The 17,214-nt window shown below is 38.8% G+C and overlaps 1 protein-coding gene and 1 pseudogene across 2 annotated transcripts in view; both read right to left on the bottom strand.

The window, feature by feature from the left end:
• Positions 1-254: 254 nt before the first annotated feature.
• LOC101300068 (probable UDP-N-acetylglucosamine--peptide N-acetylglucosaminyltransferase SEC-like) lies at positions 255-8,736 on the bottom strand. Its single transcript, XM_004302069.1, has 28 exons — positions 8,572-8,736; positions 8,284-8,429; positions 8,092-8,190; positions 7,937-7,987; positions 7,597-7,713; positions 7,402-7,458; positions 6,763-6,882; positions 6,498-6,560; positions 6,324-6,402; positions 6,084-6,193; positions 5,937-5,990; positions 5,769-5,836; positions 5,569-5,671; positions 4,505-4,707; positions 4,102-4,198; positions 3,410-3,481; positions 3,251-3,327; positions 3,044-3,160; positions 2,861-2,945; positions 2,599-2,766; positions 2,329-2,439; positions 2,159-2,245; positions 1,927-2,054; positions 1,736-1,818; positions 1,482-1,587; positions 1,235-1,381; positions 850-970; positions 255-695 (listed from the first exon to the last, which is right to left on the bottom strand). The coding sequence occupies exons 1-28, from the start codon at positions 8,687-8,689 to the stop codon at positions 582-584; spliced, it is 2,901 nt and encodes a 966-aa protein (XP_004302117.1). The 5' UTR covers positions 8,690-8,736; the 3' UTR covers positions 255-581.
• Positions 8,737-11,614: 2,878 nt separating this feature from the next.
• Positions 11,615-17,214, bottom strand: part of LOC101300082 — a 29,375-nt pseudogene continuing 23,775 nt past the window's right edge. Inside the window, exons 15-18 of the transcript XR_185089.1 lie at positions 15,418-15,479; positions 14,358-15,196; positions 12,277-14,315; positions 11,615-12,159 (exon numbers count right to left, since the gene is read on the bottom strand). The product of XR_185089.1 is annotated as an uncharacterized LOC101300082 (transcript). The remainder of the gene's footprint in view (positions 12,160-12,276; positions 14,316-14,357; positions 15,197-15,417; positions 15,480-17,214) is intronic.

Genomic DNA, 17,214 nt, shown 5'->3' with positions numbered 1-17,214 from the left:
AATCCACATGGGTTGTTTTTCTGGAAAGGAAAGCCACATCTGTGGAGGAATCAATTGTCGTCAATCAGCGGAAGCCATGCATGTCTAGGATATATAGGACGGCGTATTCTTCTACATCGAGGACAACAGTGGAGCCCCAAGGGAGAGATCGATGTCGTCCGGCCGTCTAGGGTTATTCAAATTGTTCCCTTTTCAGTATGGAGAAATTAAATGATGAGTTTCCTTCGTACTATGCAATCATGACACACATTACTACAGAAAAGCAGCTGAACCATTGCATTAACACTACAATAATGTTACACGGGCAGTTGGTGTTTAACGCCAAAGATCAAATACGGAACCGTAGCATCAACAGATAAAACTTCCATCTTCTGGCAAATATAATGGACAATAATTTTATCTCCATTGTTAAAGGCACGTACGAGAATCACGAGATATTAAAGAGGCGGGCGAGATGCTTCTTTTAACTAGAAAGATGAAAAGAGCATCACTTCAAAGCTTAAGAATCTCTTGGAGCATAGAAGTGACCTTCCTAATATGTCTCTCCTATTTCTATCTACAATCCCGTCTAATTTCTCTCTCTACCTATCATAGGGGAAATCCGAATCATTCTCAGCAACTTTAAAATGCTGGGGACGCTGGCCCGAGCAATGCAGATTCCACATTTTGAAATAAGACCTTTCCAGATTCCTCACCTGCAGCAAGTAGTTTCAAAAACTTACTCAGCACTGTCTTCGTATTAGGTCAGGAATACTTGCTTTCTACTAGCAAAGATTCTGCTATCTTACTATGAAGACAGAATTAAAGCAGATAAGTTTTTACATGACTGGAAGCTAGAATCAGACTTACCCAGCGTGCTGTGTCAAACAGAGGGCAAGTCATTCGGACTGCCTTGAGCTTGTTAGTAAGTGCCTGGAGCTTTGGGGGATTCAATGCCAGAGATACAGCCTTCTCTTCATACTCTTTCATACTACATGAGCAACATGGGAAAATTTTAATACTAGAATTCACATTCAACCCAACCTTTCTGACAAGCACTTGGAAGTAAACATCACAGACCAACAAGGTACTTGTACAACAACAAGACTCCAAACATCTGTAATTGGAGAATTAGGAAAACTCTACTGAAACATTACGCAAACGAAGCAGTATGTTCCAACTTAAACAAGATATGATTAGGGCCTAAGAATCATGTTGAACCCAATTGTTTTAGATAAATGCTAATGAGACCCACCTGTTAACTATCATCTCATCCCCCAGTCCAGTGGCGAGACACAAAGATCCAGCAACCCTGGTGGCCATCTTCTCAAGGGGAAGGGTCACCATTGGTAGACCTGCCCATAGAACATCTGTTCCGGTAGTATGTGCATTGCATAAAGGCCTACAATGAAAGCAAACATCAATCAATATTCCAGGCTACTGTGTAGGAACCATAAAGCAGAAACACTTCAGAGAACAAATAAATCGGGAAAGAAGATTACGTGTCAAGGAACAAATCTGCCAAAGCACTGCGCCTGATATGTTCACCTTTCATAGCAACATCTGTAAAAATAATTTGGTCTGCCTGCACTCCTTGAGCAGCAGCATCTGAATAATGTCCAATAATGAACAAAAGTAACAGTTATTTCTATAAATGGTTTTTATCCGAGCCACACAAGCAAAAGGATTGCATTGTTAATTTCTTGCAAGTGTATAATCACAGTTCGATTTAAAGCTGAAATATAGAAAATCGTACATGCACGGAGTCTCATTTCGCCTGCTGCTGGGAATCTGAGGAGCCAGAGTGCACTGTTGGGTACACGTTTAAGAATATTGCACCTAGAAAGATAAAGAGTAACACTAGTGAGATGCGAAAAGTATGCCATGATTTATTTTCTTGTAACGACCGCAGTTCAGGAAATGAATTAAGGGCCATCATGTTCTTACCAAGTATTAAAGATTTCAGGGTCCATTTTGTACAACTGATTGAAGGTCGCAAATATAAATTTATCCTCTGGGAGACCATAATCTAATCTTCTGTGCCGACAATTTGGATCCAATACATCCTGATTTTTCTGAAAACCACACAAAAAAAAAACACAGATAATTCAGGTGTCATACAGCTATGGTCAATCTACACAACAAAAAGATTAAATATACATCTGAGAAAAGTACCAACCTGCTTATAGTCATTCACAAAGTAGCAATGTGGAAGATGAACAAGCTTCTCAGAGTAAATATGTGAGTAGCGTAAAGGTGAGACAAACTGAAAACAATGACAGCATCTTAGAGGCAATTACAATGAACAGAAAATCAGGCAATCTATGACAAAAGTGGCTTAATCCATACCTCATCGGTGACCAAGTAATCAATATAATTGGCCCCAGTGGTTCCAGGGAACCCCATATATGAAACCTGAATAGGTGCAGGCTGCATAGCAAATATTTCATTTCTTGCCCCCTGCATAATTCAAGTGCCATTAAAGTTAATCAAACAAGTTACAGTTGATGTAGCTTGTGTATTAATCATAGCTACATTTACAGTGTCCACATATTCCACAACAATGAACTGCATCAAGAAAAAAATAATAGCAAGCAACAAAGATCAAATGAAGTAAACCTTTGTATAACCATTAAGATTGATTAAAATCTGGATGTTGTCCTCATTAATCATTTTGGCAATCACATCAGATGTCATGGCTGAGACATCAACAAAGTGCTCGGCTTCAGACTGGGTACGCTGTCTCCATTCCGTTCCATCATTCGGACTCAAGGCATAACAGAAAACCTATACAAGAATTCTCAGTTTATCAAGGTAGTAAAACAAATAGAAAGAGCTGTTTTCTTTTCAAGTGAAAAAAAGAGAGTCGAAAATCACAAACCTCAACATTCTCCTTGTTGTGCATCCCAAAAACAGATCCCATAAGATGTGACAATGGGTGGTTACCAAAGTCACTGCTTACATATCTGCAGAACGAGAAAGATAAACCATACCGGTAGAATAGTAGTAGAGACCTAATGAAATCATATGCAGTGACAAAGATATTGATAGAATTAAAACATACCCAACTCTGAGCCTCTCGAATCCACCATTACGCTTTATAGGGATGGGAGCAGGATGGTTGAAGGCAGGCAATCCAAACCGGGATGCAATTATGGAGCACTGTGCAGCATACTTACGACTTCACAAAAGAAAAATAAAGTTTAAATGAGAAGTAGTTCCTACACGCTGCTTACCTATTAGCAACAATAATAACATTGCGAGACCATACCTAATATCAAGCGCAAGCAATGAATCAATAGGATATGCTATTGCATGGAAAGGTTGCACACTAGGCAAGAGAGACATCTGAAATAAGAGGAAAGTAGGTCATAACTAGTTATAGATAGAAGGGTATAGAAAGATAAACTTTTATCACAAGACAACTGACATTGATCTGCCTCCTGATAATCCCTTCAACTTCCGCAAACATTTTGTCACGGTCCTCCCAACTGCACACACACTGGGAACAAATGATTGGATCAAATTAGTCTATAGGGAAACAGAAAACCAGTATAAGGCTTTATGTCTAATTCATCCATACAGCACGTGCAGTCTTTATACAAAGGACATGTTGATCAATTTGATTTGTGTCCTACAAATAAACAAACCAAAAGACACTTCTTGGTCATATAGCATCATTCAAGAGCTTCAAAAAGTGCTGGAGCATATTTCAACAGGTTAATGCACCGAGTACATATAAGTAACTAATTCAATCAAATTCTACCTCCGCATTTAATCGGAACATTTCTTAATAGCAAGACATCGTACTTGGTAATTAATGCACTAAGTACATAAACCTTGCACATTGACCACAGACATGCCTAACTGATTGAACACAAGCAAACATGTACACCAATAACTTTTTCATCTGCTGAACCTTATGGTCAGTTGTCATTGCTTAGAATAGGGGACTACCACACACCAACTCCTATTTGTCATCTGGCACTTCAAGAGTGATCACTTTTAATGTTCAAAAGAACAGAAAAAGAAGAGTAAAGAACACAAAATTAATATAAACCAGCTATAAGAGTATAAACATCAGCTAGTCCAGGAAACTCCACTGCAGGATTCAGAAAATACCTGTAACGTATGTAAAAGGTTACAGGTTGCCTCTGGAAAGTCCGGTCGAAGATGTAATGCCTGTTTATAGCTCTTGATAGCAGCCTCCACATGTCCACTGCAACAGATTTGTACTTGAAAAATTATAATTCCACTCAAAGGCTGTGATTCTACCACTCAGTAAAAAATAAAATGTGTCGGTTGCAGTTTGTTGGGCCCTGACAAATAAATATCTGCCTCTTCCGGAGGCAAGGAATATAGTCATTCGGAAAAAGAATTTGTAACAAAATCCTTTCTTAAGATGACCTTCCTCAAGGTAGTCCAGTTAGGGTTAGGGAAAACAGATTCGCAGAATCACAGAGCTAATTAGTAGGATCCATGGATTGTAGCTTAAATGATCAACAGATAGAACATAAAAGCATACCTATCCTTGTAAGCTGAAGCCAAGTTTGCATGAGCTTCAGCCATTGTTGGCCGTACAGATATTGCATGTATGTAATCCTGAATTGCCTCACTAACTCTACCAATCTCCTTGTAAGTGTTACCCCTGTTGACAAGCCCATCAGCTGCCAAGGGATCAATGCGCAGAACCTCATTGTAGCATGAAATCGCATCTGCGTAATTTCCCTATGATGAAACCAAACATAACACAGATTAAAACTGCAACAAAGCAATATTTTTTCATGAATTATCCTAATTGATTAAATAAATACTGTTTAGAGCATGAATGAATTCTTAGCCCACATCCAAACAATGTTCTTTCCGGAAATACAATGATAACTATATCTGAGCAGGAGATACCAACTAGAATACCTCCCATCTACAATGTCCCATTTATAAGTTAAATTCCCATCGTGGGCATATTAAGGAAGGAGAGAGTTGCATGTTAACATATAACAAGATTTTTGGCAACATGCTAAACAGCTTAAATAGGTGAAGCATTGGGAGGTCTACAAGGGGGAGCTTTTCTTTGATCTTTCATCTTACTCACCTAATTTCTTACTTACACTGTTTTGAGTTTCCTTCTTTCTAAACTTATCTTATGCATTTTGTGTTTTATTGCCATACAATGGAGGACAATGTATGAAGTAAGTGTGGGGAGGGAATAGACTTCAGAGATTCCAGATAAATGCAATTTGTTTGTATTCTTGACTTTGCAAGTTAAGCTTTCCTTGTAAGAGGGTCTCCCACCTGTAACCATCCTCGACACCCCCCAAAAAAAAAATATCCACTACAGCAACTCGCTGTAGTGTGTCTAAATGCAAAATAGATCCACCATGTTTCCAAATGTTTTATGCGCTTTGAGAATGTGTTGAACTGAAGATTTAATGCATTAGTATAAGAATGGAAGGCCATGCCTTTATGCATTAAATCAACCAATAAGAGCTTCAATGAAATGTTACAAAGCAGAAAAAATGTTGAGGTGAAGTTTTTTGCATTTGCACAAGAATGGAAGGTCATGCATTTATGAAGTGAAGCAACCAATACCTGTTGTTTATAGATAATAGCAAGATTATTGAAAGGAGCAGACAACCCAGTTGTCACAGTCAACGTGGCCTTATAGTAAGAAGCAGCAGCAGGTACCATGTTCCTGTAAAAGGCATGATTAATTGTTAAATGTCATTCAACATGCAGCACTAGTTGTCTCAATATTAATAAAGATGCATATTTACTTGAGAATCACACACCATTCCATATAAATATTCCCAAGGTTGGTAAGTGCTTGTGGATGATTAGGTTGTAAAGTGAGGCATTGCTGCATGCAGACACGTAAAATGTTGAAGTAAAACAAAAGATATATACGAGCAACCTTGAGTAACTTACCAACAAAACCTGGCATTGTAAGATGAACTTACATTGTAGCATTGAATTGCTTCGTCCACTCTGCCAACGTCTTTCAAAGCATTACCCTTTATGTTGTTAAGAAGATAACAATCAAGTCAGATGAAATTCAAATTGCATTTCAAAATACTCAAAAAAATTCTGATATCACAAGAACCAACCAAATTATTGTAAGCCTCCAAAAATCTTGGATCACAAACAATGGCTTGCTTGTAATGTAAGACTGCCAATTCCAGTTGACCTTGCTCATAATACGTACTGGCCAGATTACCTGCTCAAGACAATTCAACTTATGGTAAAATAGACTAAAATATTATAAACTCAAAACCAAAACTATTATTTGCTAAAATTGTATAATAGATGTTTTACAGCCAAAAAGGATATGGTACACTGATGCTCACCGTAAGCCATGGCATAATTAGGTCTTGTCTGCAGTGCACGCTGATAACACACAATTGCCTCTTGGGGCAATCCCAAAGCCTGGAAAAGGCAAAAGAAAGATCTCGTTTTTCTCCAATACAAGTCCAGCCACTTGCAGCTATCCAACCTTACTGGCATTATGCATGACAGCTTACCTTATAAACATTCCCAAGGTTGAGATACGCATCCGGAAAAGCAGGTTTGAGTTTCACAGCCTCCTGAGATAGCACAGATAAATCACAAAACATCAGCTGAAGCAGCACAAAGTTCCATAACAGTTGCATATGATGAGAAAATGAGCACTAACAAAAACCATTAACCAACCAAAATACCCACCAGATATGAAACATGGGAACTCAACTTGGTATACCATCAAGACGATAAGTTAAAACGATTAGAAGTAGAAAAGAAAGTGGATACCTTATAATACTGCAGAGCTCTATTAAGATCACCAGACTCCATGAAAAGGCCAGCAAGATTTGACCAAGCAATAGCAAAGTTTGGTTGTATACGGAGAGCCTCAAGGTAGCAACTGTATGCCTGCACAAAAGGTTAGATTCTGACTATTTGCAGTCTTGGAGATGGTGGTTAGAACAAGACCATCATCTGAGCCCTGGCTTCAGGATAACAACTCGATATCTGTTTGAACTGTGTCAAACTGTGAATTCAAACACAGTTCAACACATGATTATTTCCATCAGTACCTTACTGGAGAAGCATTAATAAATTAAATTATAAAATGGAATCAGTCCTTCCAGTAGACTACTGAGGAAATCAATATTCATTTAGCAGGGCTGAGAGTTTGGGCCAGGAGGAAAATCATTTCAGCTCTAGCGCAGACTATGTACTAAATTCTGTAATGAATTTTTTCCACTGTCATCAGAACAGGGATGATACATCAGTATCATAATTCTTGCCAAATAACATGGCACTTGGAAAGCATGTCCTAGCATAACAGTACCAAATCCTATATATCGTAATCCAGATCTTAGCTGCCATTATATACGAAGAGAGCAAGAAAAGAAATCCAACGCACAGAGTTTTATTGTTAAGACTTACTTCTTGTACCAAGCCTCGTGCTTTCATTAAATTACCAAGGTTGCTATGGGCGTCAACCTATATGCCAATTGGTGATATGTAAGTCAACTTGCACATATCATTGACACCAGAATAATCTGTAGCCTCCAATCACAGTAAATAACAAGACAAACAACATATAGAAAGTTAAATCAATCAATCTAGATTGAACCTTACCAAATGGGGATTCAGTTGAAGTGCCTGACGACAGCACTGGGCTGCCTCTTCAAGCCTGCCTTTCCGCATGTACGCACTAGCTAAGTTTGACCATGCATCACAGAAATTGGGTCGAAGCTGCATTAAGATGAGAGACAAAAGTCAAAATCACCCAAAACTATTAGAATGCAAGAACATTGAATTGCATTCAAGAGCTGAAACAGATTAAATGAATGCAATAGAGAACTAAGTGGAGCAATGTGAATCTATAGCTTACAGACAATGAAGAAAAAAATTATACTAGTTTAGTCCACTTAAAAGAAAAGATGGAAAGTAGGGACTACAGGAAGCGGGTACAAACCTCAATAGCAATCAAATAGTAGCGGATTGCAAGGTCACTATTGCCTTTTTCCTGTATCATGAGCACACCACCTCTAACATCAGAAAAGTTCCAAAGCACAACATATATATATCGGGAATACTATATCCACGCAATTTTGTATTCCGTAACATCACCTTCCAAGCATTGGCCATGTTACCATAACACTCCGCAAAATGTGGCTCAATTCGAAGCGCTTCTTCATTTTTGGCAATACACATATCAAATTCATGCAACTGAGGCAAAACAGAAAACATGTACATATTATTAACTAATTTCATAAGTTATCAAACCACACGAAGTTAGAGAACAAGGAATAAAAATCGAACCTGATAATATATTGCTCCCAAAAGAAGGAGATTATCGGTTCGAATCGGATTCCTCTCATACACAATACTGCTATGCTCCAGCGCCTCCTTATAGTTGCCGGCCTTGTACATTTGGTGAGCAAGTGCCAAATGCGCATCCTCATCCACTACATAATCAAACAATCCACCATTCCAATTCAAATTGAAGCTAAAAATCAACAAACATATTCACACACCTAGCTCAATCCACTACTCGGAAATCAAAATTCACATGATCGGAACCAAAAATCAAGATCGCGAATTAATTACCTTCATGATTCTCAGGAGGCTTGAACGACACCAAGCTGAGCGAGGACGGCTCAGGCTTAAACGATTCGACACCGAACTGAGCCCTAGCCGGCCTGGCCTCGCCGTGAACCGTCATCATCTTCGCGATCTTCCTCCTCCTCCTCCTCTCACTACTCCGATCATCAAACAGCGATCGGACGGCCGACGACGACTAACCGAGCTGGCTGCTGCTCCCTTGTTTCTGGTTGGGTCTAGAATTTTCTGATCAGTTGTGGAATTGGGAAACGAGCTCTGGTTTTGGTTTCTCTCTCTATAAAAGAGAAGCTCCGTTGGTTTTGGTGCGAACAAGGGACAGCGCGACGGAGAGAGAAGAGAGGAAGAGAGAGAGAAGGGGGTTTAAATAGGAAAAGGGTAAAAGAGGGTGGGGTCTGGGGTGTAAATGCTGCAAGACTTATTTGGACACGTAACTGAAGCTAGCCGCGTACAAAATTAACGCTTTTTATTAATTTTTTTGGATTTTTTACCTAATTAGGAAACTTTATTGAAAAAAATAGATATATTTGGAGGAATCATATTTGTATTCATATACACCGTAAACAAGGAAGTTACTACGAACTAGTGAAATTTCTTATCCGCAATGCAGGTAGGTACACAGTAACACAGTGTAATCTTAGCCATTCGATAAGGTTTAAATTCAAAGAGTGAAAAATCAAAAATATATTTGAAATTTTGGTGATATTTTCATTTTTCAAATGAGCGATATATGACCATTGTCAACATGGAGATTCGATCCTTCGACAACCAAGAGAAACTCAAACACCTCACCCATCTCTGCTGAGATCGAATCTGTTCACATAAGACCACATATCTTACAGAGAGTTAGTTACATTATTGCTCCACATTATTTTTAGTCTTCAACTCATATTAATGACTTAAAAATACTTTCTTTCTATTTCTAATTATTTTTTTAAAATTGATTCTAACTAATCATATTCATTATTTAAGTACTTGTATCTTGAAATCAACTTAAATTACTCAATAAATATAAAGGATCAAGTCAACATCACTTAAAGCTTCATACAACATTCCATTGTTTTTCACTAAATTTCCATCACTTTTCCCGAAAGCTTATCAATATCGATATTTCCTCGATATTTTTCTCGAAATATCATGTTTTTGGAGGGTCGAAATTTCCTCAAAACCCAATATATTACTCCTTGCTTAAATTAGGGTTTGAGGTGTAAATTATCAGATTCTCGGTTACAAGACTTATCTGGACACGCAATCTTAACCACAATTAACATTTCAATCAATATTTTTTGATTTCTTACTTAATTAGGGAAAATCACTAAAAAGAAAAAAATGAATGTGTTCGTATACACGATGAATAAGAAAATTACTATGAACAAACAAAAATTATTGTCTGCACTACTTGTAAGTACATGGTACAATCTTAACCATTCAAAAATAGTTCATATTTCGAGACCGTCATGTATCCACACGCTCTATGAGTATGGAAGTTTAGGCAGAGGTGGCGGGCGATAAACCTTTTTTTCTTTTTTGGTTATTTCTCATTTGACACTTTATCTCTAGTGATTGATTTTCCTCTTTATGGATTGATTTGGTTACTCAAGAATAAACATCTTCACTTTGCTTGCAAGTGAGGGTTACGGTGGACTCTGGGTGCAAATATTTTCAACACGGATTTTTAGGTATTTCTTCATGACAAATTAGCTATGTTGAAGGTGTATTTGTTTCACGGTGAATCATGTCGTGGTCAGAATGTAGTCCTGGCCCAACTCAGACCACAACAAATTGAGTTATCGTGTAGTGTGGGGCTAAATATTTTCGGTATGGGGTTTTGAATATAAGTTAGTAAGACAAATTGTACACGAATAAATTGGTCACGATCGTGGGCTGTGAGCATAATGAGGTGGGTAGCGGTTGAATTAGGTTATGGAAGAATTGGGTTGAGGTACATTGTGACCAAGCTAAGACAGAAGAGGTCAAATAAGACTAATATTCAAATCACAGTCAAGAGTACCAGAAAGCATCAAAGGAAAACGTGATGAAGAGGGAGGCTGATTAAAAAGTGACCATGAGGAAATAAATCACGTTGTGGATAAGTCACGACGTGGTCGAATCACGTTTTGGTCAAATTAGGTCGTGATCAAATCTGGTATGGCCTAAAAAAGGTTTGGGTCTCAACCCGACCACAAATGGATTGGGCCATGAATGAATTGTGTGACGGCCAAATTAGGTTGTAAGTAAATGGGAAACTTCCATGGGCCATGAGCAGAACGAAATAGGTAATAGTTGAATCAGGTTACGGGTGAATTGGCTCGCGGTACGAGCTGTACGAGCCGACTAAGTCAAGATGGGAGAGACCAAATAAGACTTAAAGAAAAGCCCTAAGGCAAAACGTGGCAGCGAAGGAGGTTATAGAGTAGTGTTGAATGGACATGGCTTAGTGGAAGTTGGCCACATCGAAGGTAAATCATGTAGTGGTGGATCACGTAGTGGTCAAGTCAGGTTTGGGCCGGATAGGGTGTCGGTCAAATCAAGTCGCGTGAGATGGAGACACGGAGGGAACGAGTCGAGGACGAAGTGAAATAGAGCTGGTCAACAAGAAAAATTAGGGAACAGAGTTTCCCATGATGTCCATAATATGGAGTCGTGGATCCACTCCGCTTAATTAACGAGTAAAGTGCGCAACATAAAGTGATCTAGGAGTCATAACTATAAATACAACATGAATAGGATCCTGAAAGAGAGAGGAGTCCTAGCAAAATCAGTCACATAAACCCATAATATACCCCTTTCGAGATTCTAGATCGGGAGATAGACCGTCACCATTAAATTTCCGACCCATTTTTACATCCATTATCGAAAAAGTTTTCATTTTTGCTCCAGTCAAAAGTGGTTAGTGAGGAAATTTTCTACCCGAATTTTTCCGCACCAACATGGACTAACTGATCATATCTTTCCAAGATCATTCTGTATCTGTTTCCTAGTAAGTGAAGAGATTGTTAAAACTGGCATGTAATCAGCTCAAAAGAACAATAGGGAATATTGGAATCCATACGAACATAAGGTATGTACAAGGCCGTTACTGATGAAGTTTTCTATACTTTTTCAAATTATACAAGGATGAATTATGAATATATCTACTGATCAAAATGACTACACTTCTTAGATCAGAATATCAAGGTTCAGCCGAATTTGTATCATTCTCACTTGGGGAACCATTAGCAAACTGTACTGTTTCTCTCTCCTTCGACCCAATAAGCATGGAAACAACTTCCCTCATGGTCGGGCGATCAAAAGGAGACATGCTTGTGCACAACATAGCAATTTTCAATACTGTAATCATGTGAGAGACCGTAGCAGCAGCTTCAGCTTCATCTTCATGTTCATGCAAACTTAATCGAGCATCGAGGACTCCTGATGACAGGGAATTGTTGAGAATGAAGTTTCTTACCCAAGTTACCAGGTCACCTCCTTCATCTATCGATTGAACTGGTGTTTTGCCAGTCAGCAACTCCAGGAGGACCACTCCATAGCTGTAGATGTCACATTTTTCTGTGACCTTCATGGTGTATGCATACTCTGAAAATCAAATCATATATCATTAGCTACATAGTAAAACTAACCAGAATTCAAAAACTGAGCTGATACATAAACAATTAATATGCTGATTGTAATTTGGCAGAGTTTATTGCTTACCGGGGGCAATGTATCCATAAGAACCAGCAACTGCAGACATGGACTTTGAATATGGCATGTCAATCACCTTTGCCAACCCAAAATCTCCAACACGAGCTTCAAACTTTTCATCAAGGAGAATGTTGTTGGACTTAATATCACGGTGAAAGATCCGAGGTTTGCAATCATGATGCAGATAAGAGAGACCCTGGGCAGCCCCTAGAGCAATGTTGAACCTTGTTGGCCAGTCAAGATTACATGATTTTCCATGAAGCAACTCTCCTAAGCTTCCCCTTGCCATGTACTCATAAAGCAGAAGATTGGAACCCTGGTGGTAGCAGAAACCATACAGCTTCACAATATTTCTATGTCTGATATTTCCCAAAGTTAGAATCTCTGCATGAAAGCTACTATCCACATTGTTCCCTTCCCTGTTGGATATTACCTTCTTGACAGCAACTGTATGACCACCATGAAACAAGACGGCTTTATACACAGTTCCAGAAGCTCCTCTTCCAATTGCAAAGTTCTCGTCGAAGTTGTCAGTTGCCATAACCAAGTCTTGGAAAGTGAATCCTGCCTTTGGCGAAAAATACACGTCCAAAACTGGAGAAGAGAGCGACTTTTCTTGCACAGAAGTTACTACATTGTCTACCGGACGTCTCATTAAGGATATAATGATTATGATTAAGATAAGAGAAACACCACCAATGGCTGCTGCAGCAATAGCAATAATCTTCCCCAAGCGGGTTCTTCTGTTTGGCACATCTGGAAGAAAAGAGGGTGAAGATGTCGTTTCACAAGCACTAAGAGGTCCACCGCAAAGTCCTTTGTTGCCAATAAAGCTGCTGACAGCCATATTCTGAAAGAGTGGTAGAGAAGGAATAGACCCTATCAACTCATTGTATGAGAAGTTGCAGCCAAGTAAACTAGACAGGTTCTCAAAAGAACCTGGAATTTCACCAGTCAAATGGTTGTTATTGAGTAGAAGCAGTTCCAGTAAAATAAGATTTCCAAGTGGAGAAGGTATCTCCCCAGAAAGATTGTTATAACTCAGATTTAATCCGATCTGGAGACTTGAAAGGGAACCCAACTCAGCTGGTATACCCCCTGAGAACGAGTTGCCACCCATTTGTAGCTCAGTCAAACGCAAGAGATTTCCCAGTGCAACTGGGATATCCCCCGCAAAATGGTTATCGGAAAGCCTGAGAAGCTCCAACTGAGAAAGTGCTCCTATCTCACTTGGCAAGACATCTGAAAAGTTGTTACTACTAAGATCAAGCCGTTGAAGCATTTTACAATTGAAAATCTCAGTTGGTATCCTTCCAGAAAGCAAATTTGATGAGATATTGAAGATCACCAACTGGGAGAGGTTACCAATCTCTCTTGGCAACTCAGATGTAAAGTAGTTGTCTGCAAGCAGTAGTCTTTGCAAAGTTCTGCAGTTGCCAATTGCTGGAGGAATGGCACCGCTGAACTTGTTCTGATCCAACTCAACTGCAGAAAGGTTAACCAATTTGCACATTTCGGTTGGAAGAGTCCCTGTAAGGTTGTTTCCCACCAGACGAAGCTGCACCAATGACTTGCAGCTTGTGACCCCATCTGGGATACTACCAGTGAGCCTGTTAGACCCCAAGTTTAGCAAAATCAGATTTGAATTTCTGCAAACATGCCGAGGAATTCTTCCTGTCAGCAAGTTATCAGACAAGTCAACCACCCAAAGGGGGCTATACACCCCAAGTCCTTGAGGAATTATGCCACTCAACATATTGTTAAACAACTGTAGCATGATCAGCTCATTCATGTATTGGAATCCAGTTGGAATTGAACCAGTTAGATTATTTATAGAGAGGTCGAGCTTTGTCAGGTTTGTCAAGCTTGTGAGCTCATCTGGAATAACACCTGTGAGTTGGTTCTCGAAAAGGTAAAGCAATTGCAACCCTGATATCTTGCTGAGCTCAACTGGTATCTCTCCAAACAACAAATTCTCAGAAAAATCAATCTCCTTAGCGAGAGAAAGATTACCAATCTCTCTTGGAACTGTCCCATTCAGCATATTTCTGTACACATACAGCTTCTCTAGATATACAAGACTCCCAAGCTCCCTTGGTATCTCTCCTTCAAGCTTGTTCTTGTAGAGGGCCAGAATTTCCAAATTTGTACAGTTGCCAAGCTCCTTTGGAATGACACCAGAAAGCAGATTTTCCCAAAGAATTAAAACACTCAAATTCTCGAGCATTCCAATCTCTTTCGGAATTTCTCCACTTAACTGATTCTGAGCTAGACCAAGATACTGCAAGCTTTCACAATCACCAATCTCGGACGGTAAGCTTCCTGATATTGAATTCTCTCCTGCCCGGAAAATCTTCAATCTTTTGAGCTTGCCAATAGAATGTGGCAGTGGTCCACTGAGATTATTAGTGTATGCAATCAATTGCGACAGGGAAGAAAGGTTTCCAAGTTCTTCTGGGAAAGGCCCTGATATTCTATTGTTGCACACATTCAAGACTTCTAAATAAGAAAGTCTACCCAATCCTGTGGGAATCTGACCTTCAAACTTATTGTTATTCATACTAAGAACCTGCAAATAGGAACAATTTCCAATGTCTTCAGGTATACTCCCAGACATTTCATTGAAAGAAAGGTTAAGATAATTCAGGTGAATCATTCTACCAATGCTTGGAGATAAAGAACCCGAAAGATTCATGGAACTCAAGTCAAGAGATAAAACCGCCGGATACAATCCTTCACTGCAATCCACTCCCCTCCATCCACAAGGTGTTAAATCACTGGAATTCCAACTACTAAGATGGCCAAATTCATCAACAATTCTACTCTTTATTTCTAGAAGGTATTGACCCTCATCATTGAGCCCCTCAGATTCATAAACCATAAGGGCAGCAACAAGAGCAACAATAGTAAACAGCAAACCCAGCGATATCTTCGCCATGAAGATCAAGCGAAATTGAAAACAAACACCCTAGTTCTAGCACTCAAAACATCACCAGCTGAAGAGAAAACTTCCCATGAAGATTTCCAAATAACTTTTGGTAAAAGTTTACAGTGGTGCAAGGGCACAAAGAAACATGAACAAGGACAAAGCAAAGCCTCAGCAAGATAGAAGCATACCAAACTACATGAGGAAGCAATTACTTCACATACCTCAAGTTGATGACCAAGAATGGAAAACAAAAAGAAGCCATCAAAGAGAGCCAACCAGTTCTCTAGAAACCAACAAGAAATATACTTCACTTTCCCAGAATAAGAAAATTTAGTGGGAAAAACCATTGGGATTTTGATTGCACAGAGTGGTGCATTGAATATGGTGAGCTTCTCCTCCCTCTGAATTGCCACCTTTCTAAAGAATAATGATGATCTTAAAGACCAAAGAAAGCCATGATCATCTTAATAAAGACCAAAGAAAGCCTAAATATTCATTTTGTCCCCAGCAAAATGATTAGCATGATCCCACTTTGAGTGAATGACAAGGATGATATGAATTACATAGTCAGATAGTGAGGCTGGGATGGCCGACAAAGCATGCACCATCTTTCTTTTTAGTTTTTAACCAGACAATACAAACAAAGCAAACAAAGCCTTCAAAGATGAAAACCAACTGAGCTACCCAGTCAAATACTATCAAAGTTTTGAGAAAGTCAACATTGACCTCATGAACACCAATTGCAGCAAGACAACTTCCGAGTTCCAAGTATGTGTATATTTTATGGGAAAATTAGCCAATGCTTGCTACCCTTTCTCAAACCCTCCAATGGTTTTTTGTATCTCTTAGGCTAACGCGTAAAGCGTTGCTTGTGCCAGACCATAATACTATAATACTGGTATTGGAATAATTGGATCATTAATCCTACTTTGGATATATATATATATATATTAACTGCATCTCAGGGTTGACTAAGATTTCCTAATAATTCAAGAATATGAAAATGAGGAAGAAGGCGATTCAAACACGTTTGGATTAGACTATGATCAAGTTAGAGACTTAGAGACTTCTATGAAAGATTCTTATCTAATCACAGCTTATGAGGAAACTATGAGGCTCTGAGCACAGTTGCTCTTCAAAACTTGGGCACCAGAACCTCCTTGTTACCTTAATATGGTTTTGCCCTACACAACCATCAATCAATTAGTTATGAAATATCATTAACCTTATGTGTGTTATCAATATCTCTACGTGCGATTCGTTGATATATAAACATAAACCTTTCTCGACTCTTCCTTTCTAGGAAAGCGGTGAGATGAGTTGAGTAGAGTTAGATATCTTCATTTTTTTTTATTCCTTATTAGGATTGAAGAATTAAATCAAATAGTTATATGAGTGAAAGAAAACAGCTTATATATATTATATAATTTAGAATATATAAATTCACAGTAAAAATATTGAGTCTCATTTTCCATGAGAAATACCTCGCTGCATGACATGTTTTACGTTTTTTCACCGGGTATATATAGGTGTTTTCCAGTTGATCCAAGGATGAAAAACAGTGGCTACTGTAGAGTATTTTTTTTTGAGAGAAATATCAAGAATTTCATTTAACGGGAAAACAATATTACAACTATGAGAGATATCGGTGGTGGAAATAAATTCCCCACTCACCTCCCTACCCAAAACACCAGCGATTACAGTAGCTAAGAACCGAAATGGGTTCACCAGTAACCTAACCTACTCCAGAAGTATTGATACATCCTTACAGTCAACCTCAAAAAGAAACAACCCTTTCAAACACTACATGCCAAACTTACCAGCATATATGCACAGGTATAACCTCCCCATTACATTGACAACAAGAACAAACCGACATTAATTTAGTCCCTGAAAACGACACCATAACCATGGCTCACCCCACAACACAACCAACAACACCAAACTACCTAAAAACCTAAACCCTCGCTCACATAGAGGAGGGACAACTAACCAACCAAAAAAACCAAACAAACAAA

This window comes from Fragaria vesca, linkage group LG6, assembly GCF_000184155.1.
Source record: "Fragaria vesca subsp. vesca linkage group LG6, FraVesHawaii_1.0, whole genome shotgun sequence".
Lineage (NCBI taxonomy): Eukaryota > Viridiplantae > Streptophyta > Magnoliopsida > Rosales > Rosaceae > Fragaria > Fragaria vesca.
Note: the sequence above shows the minus strand (reverse complement) of the source record. Positions and strands in the feature narration are given on the sequence as shown.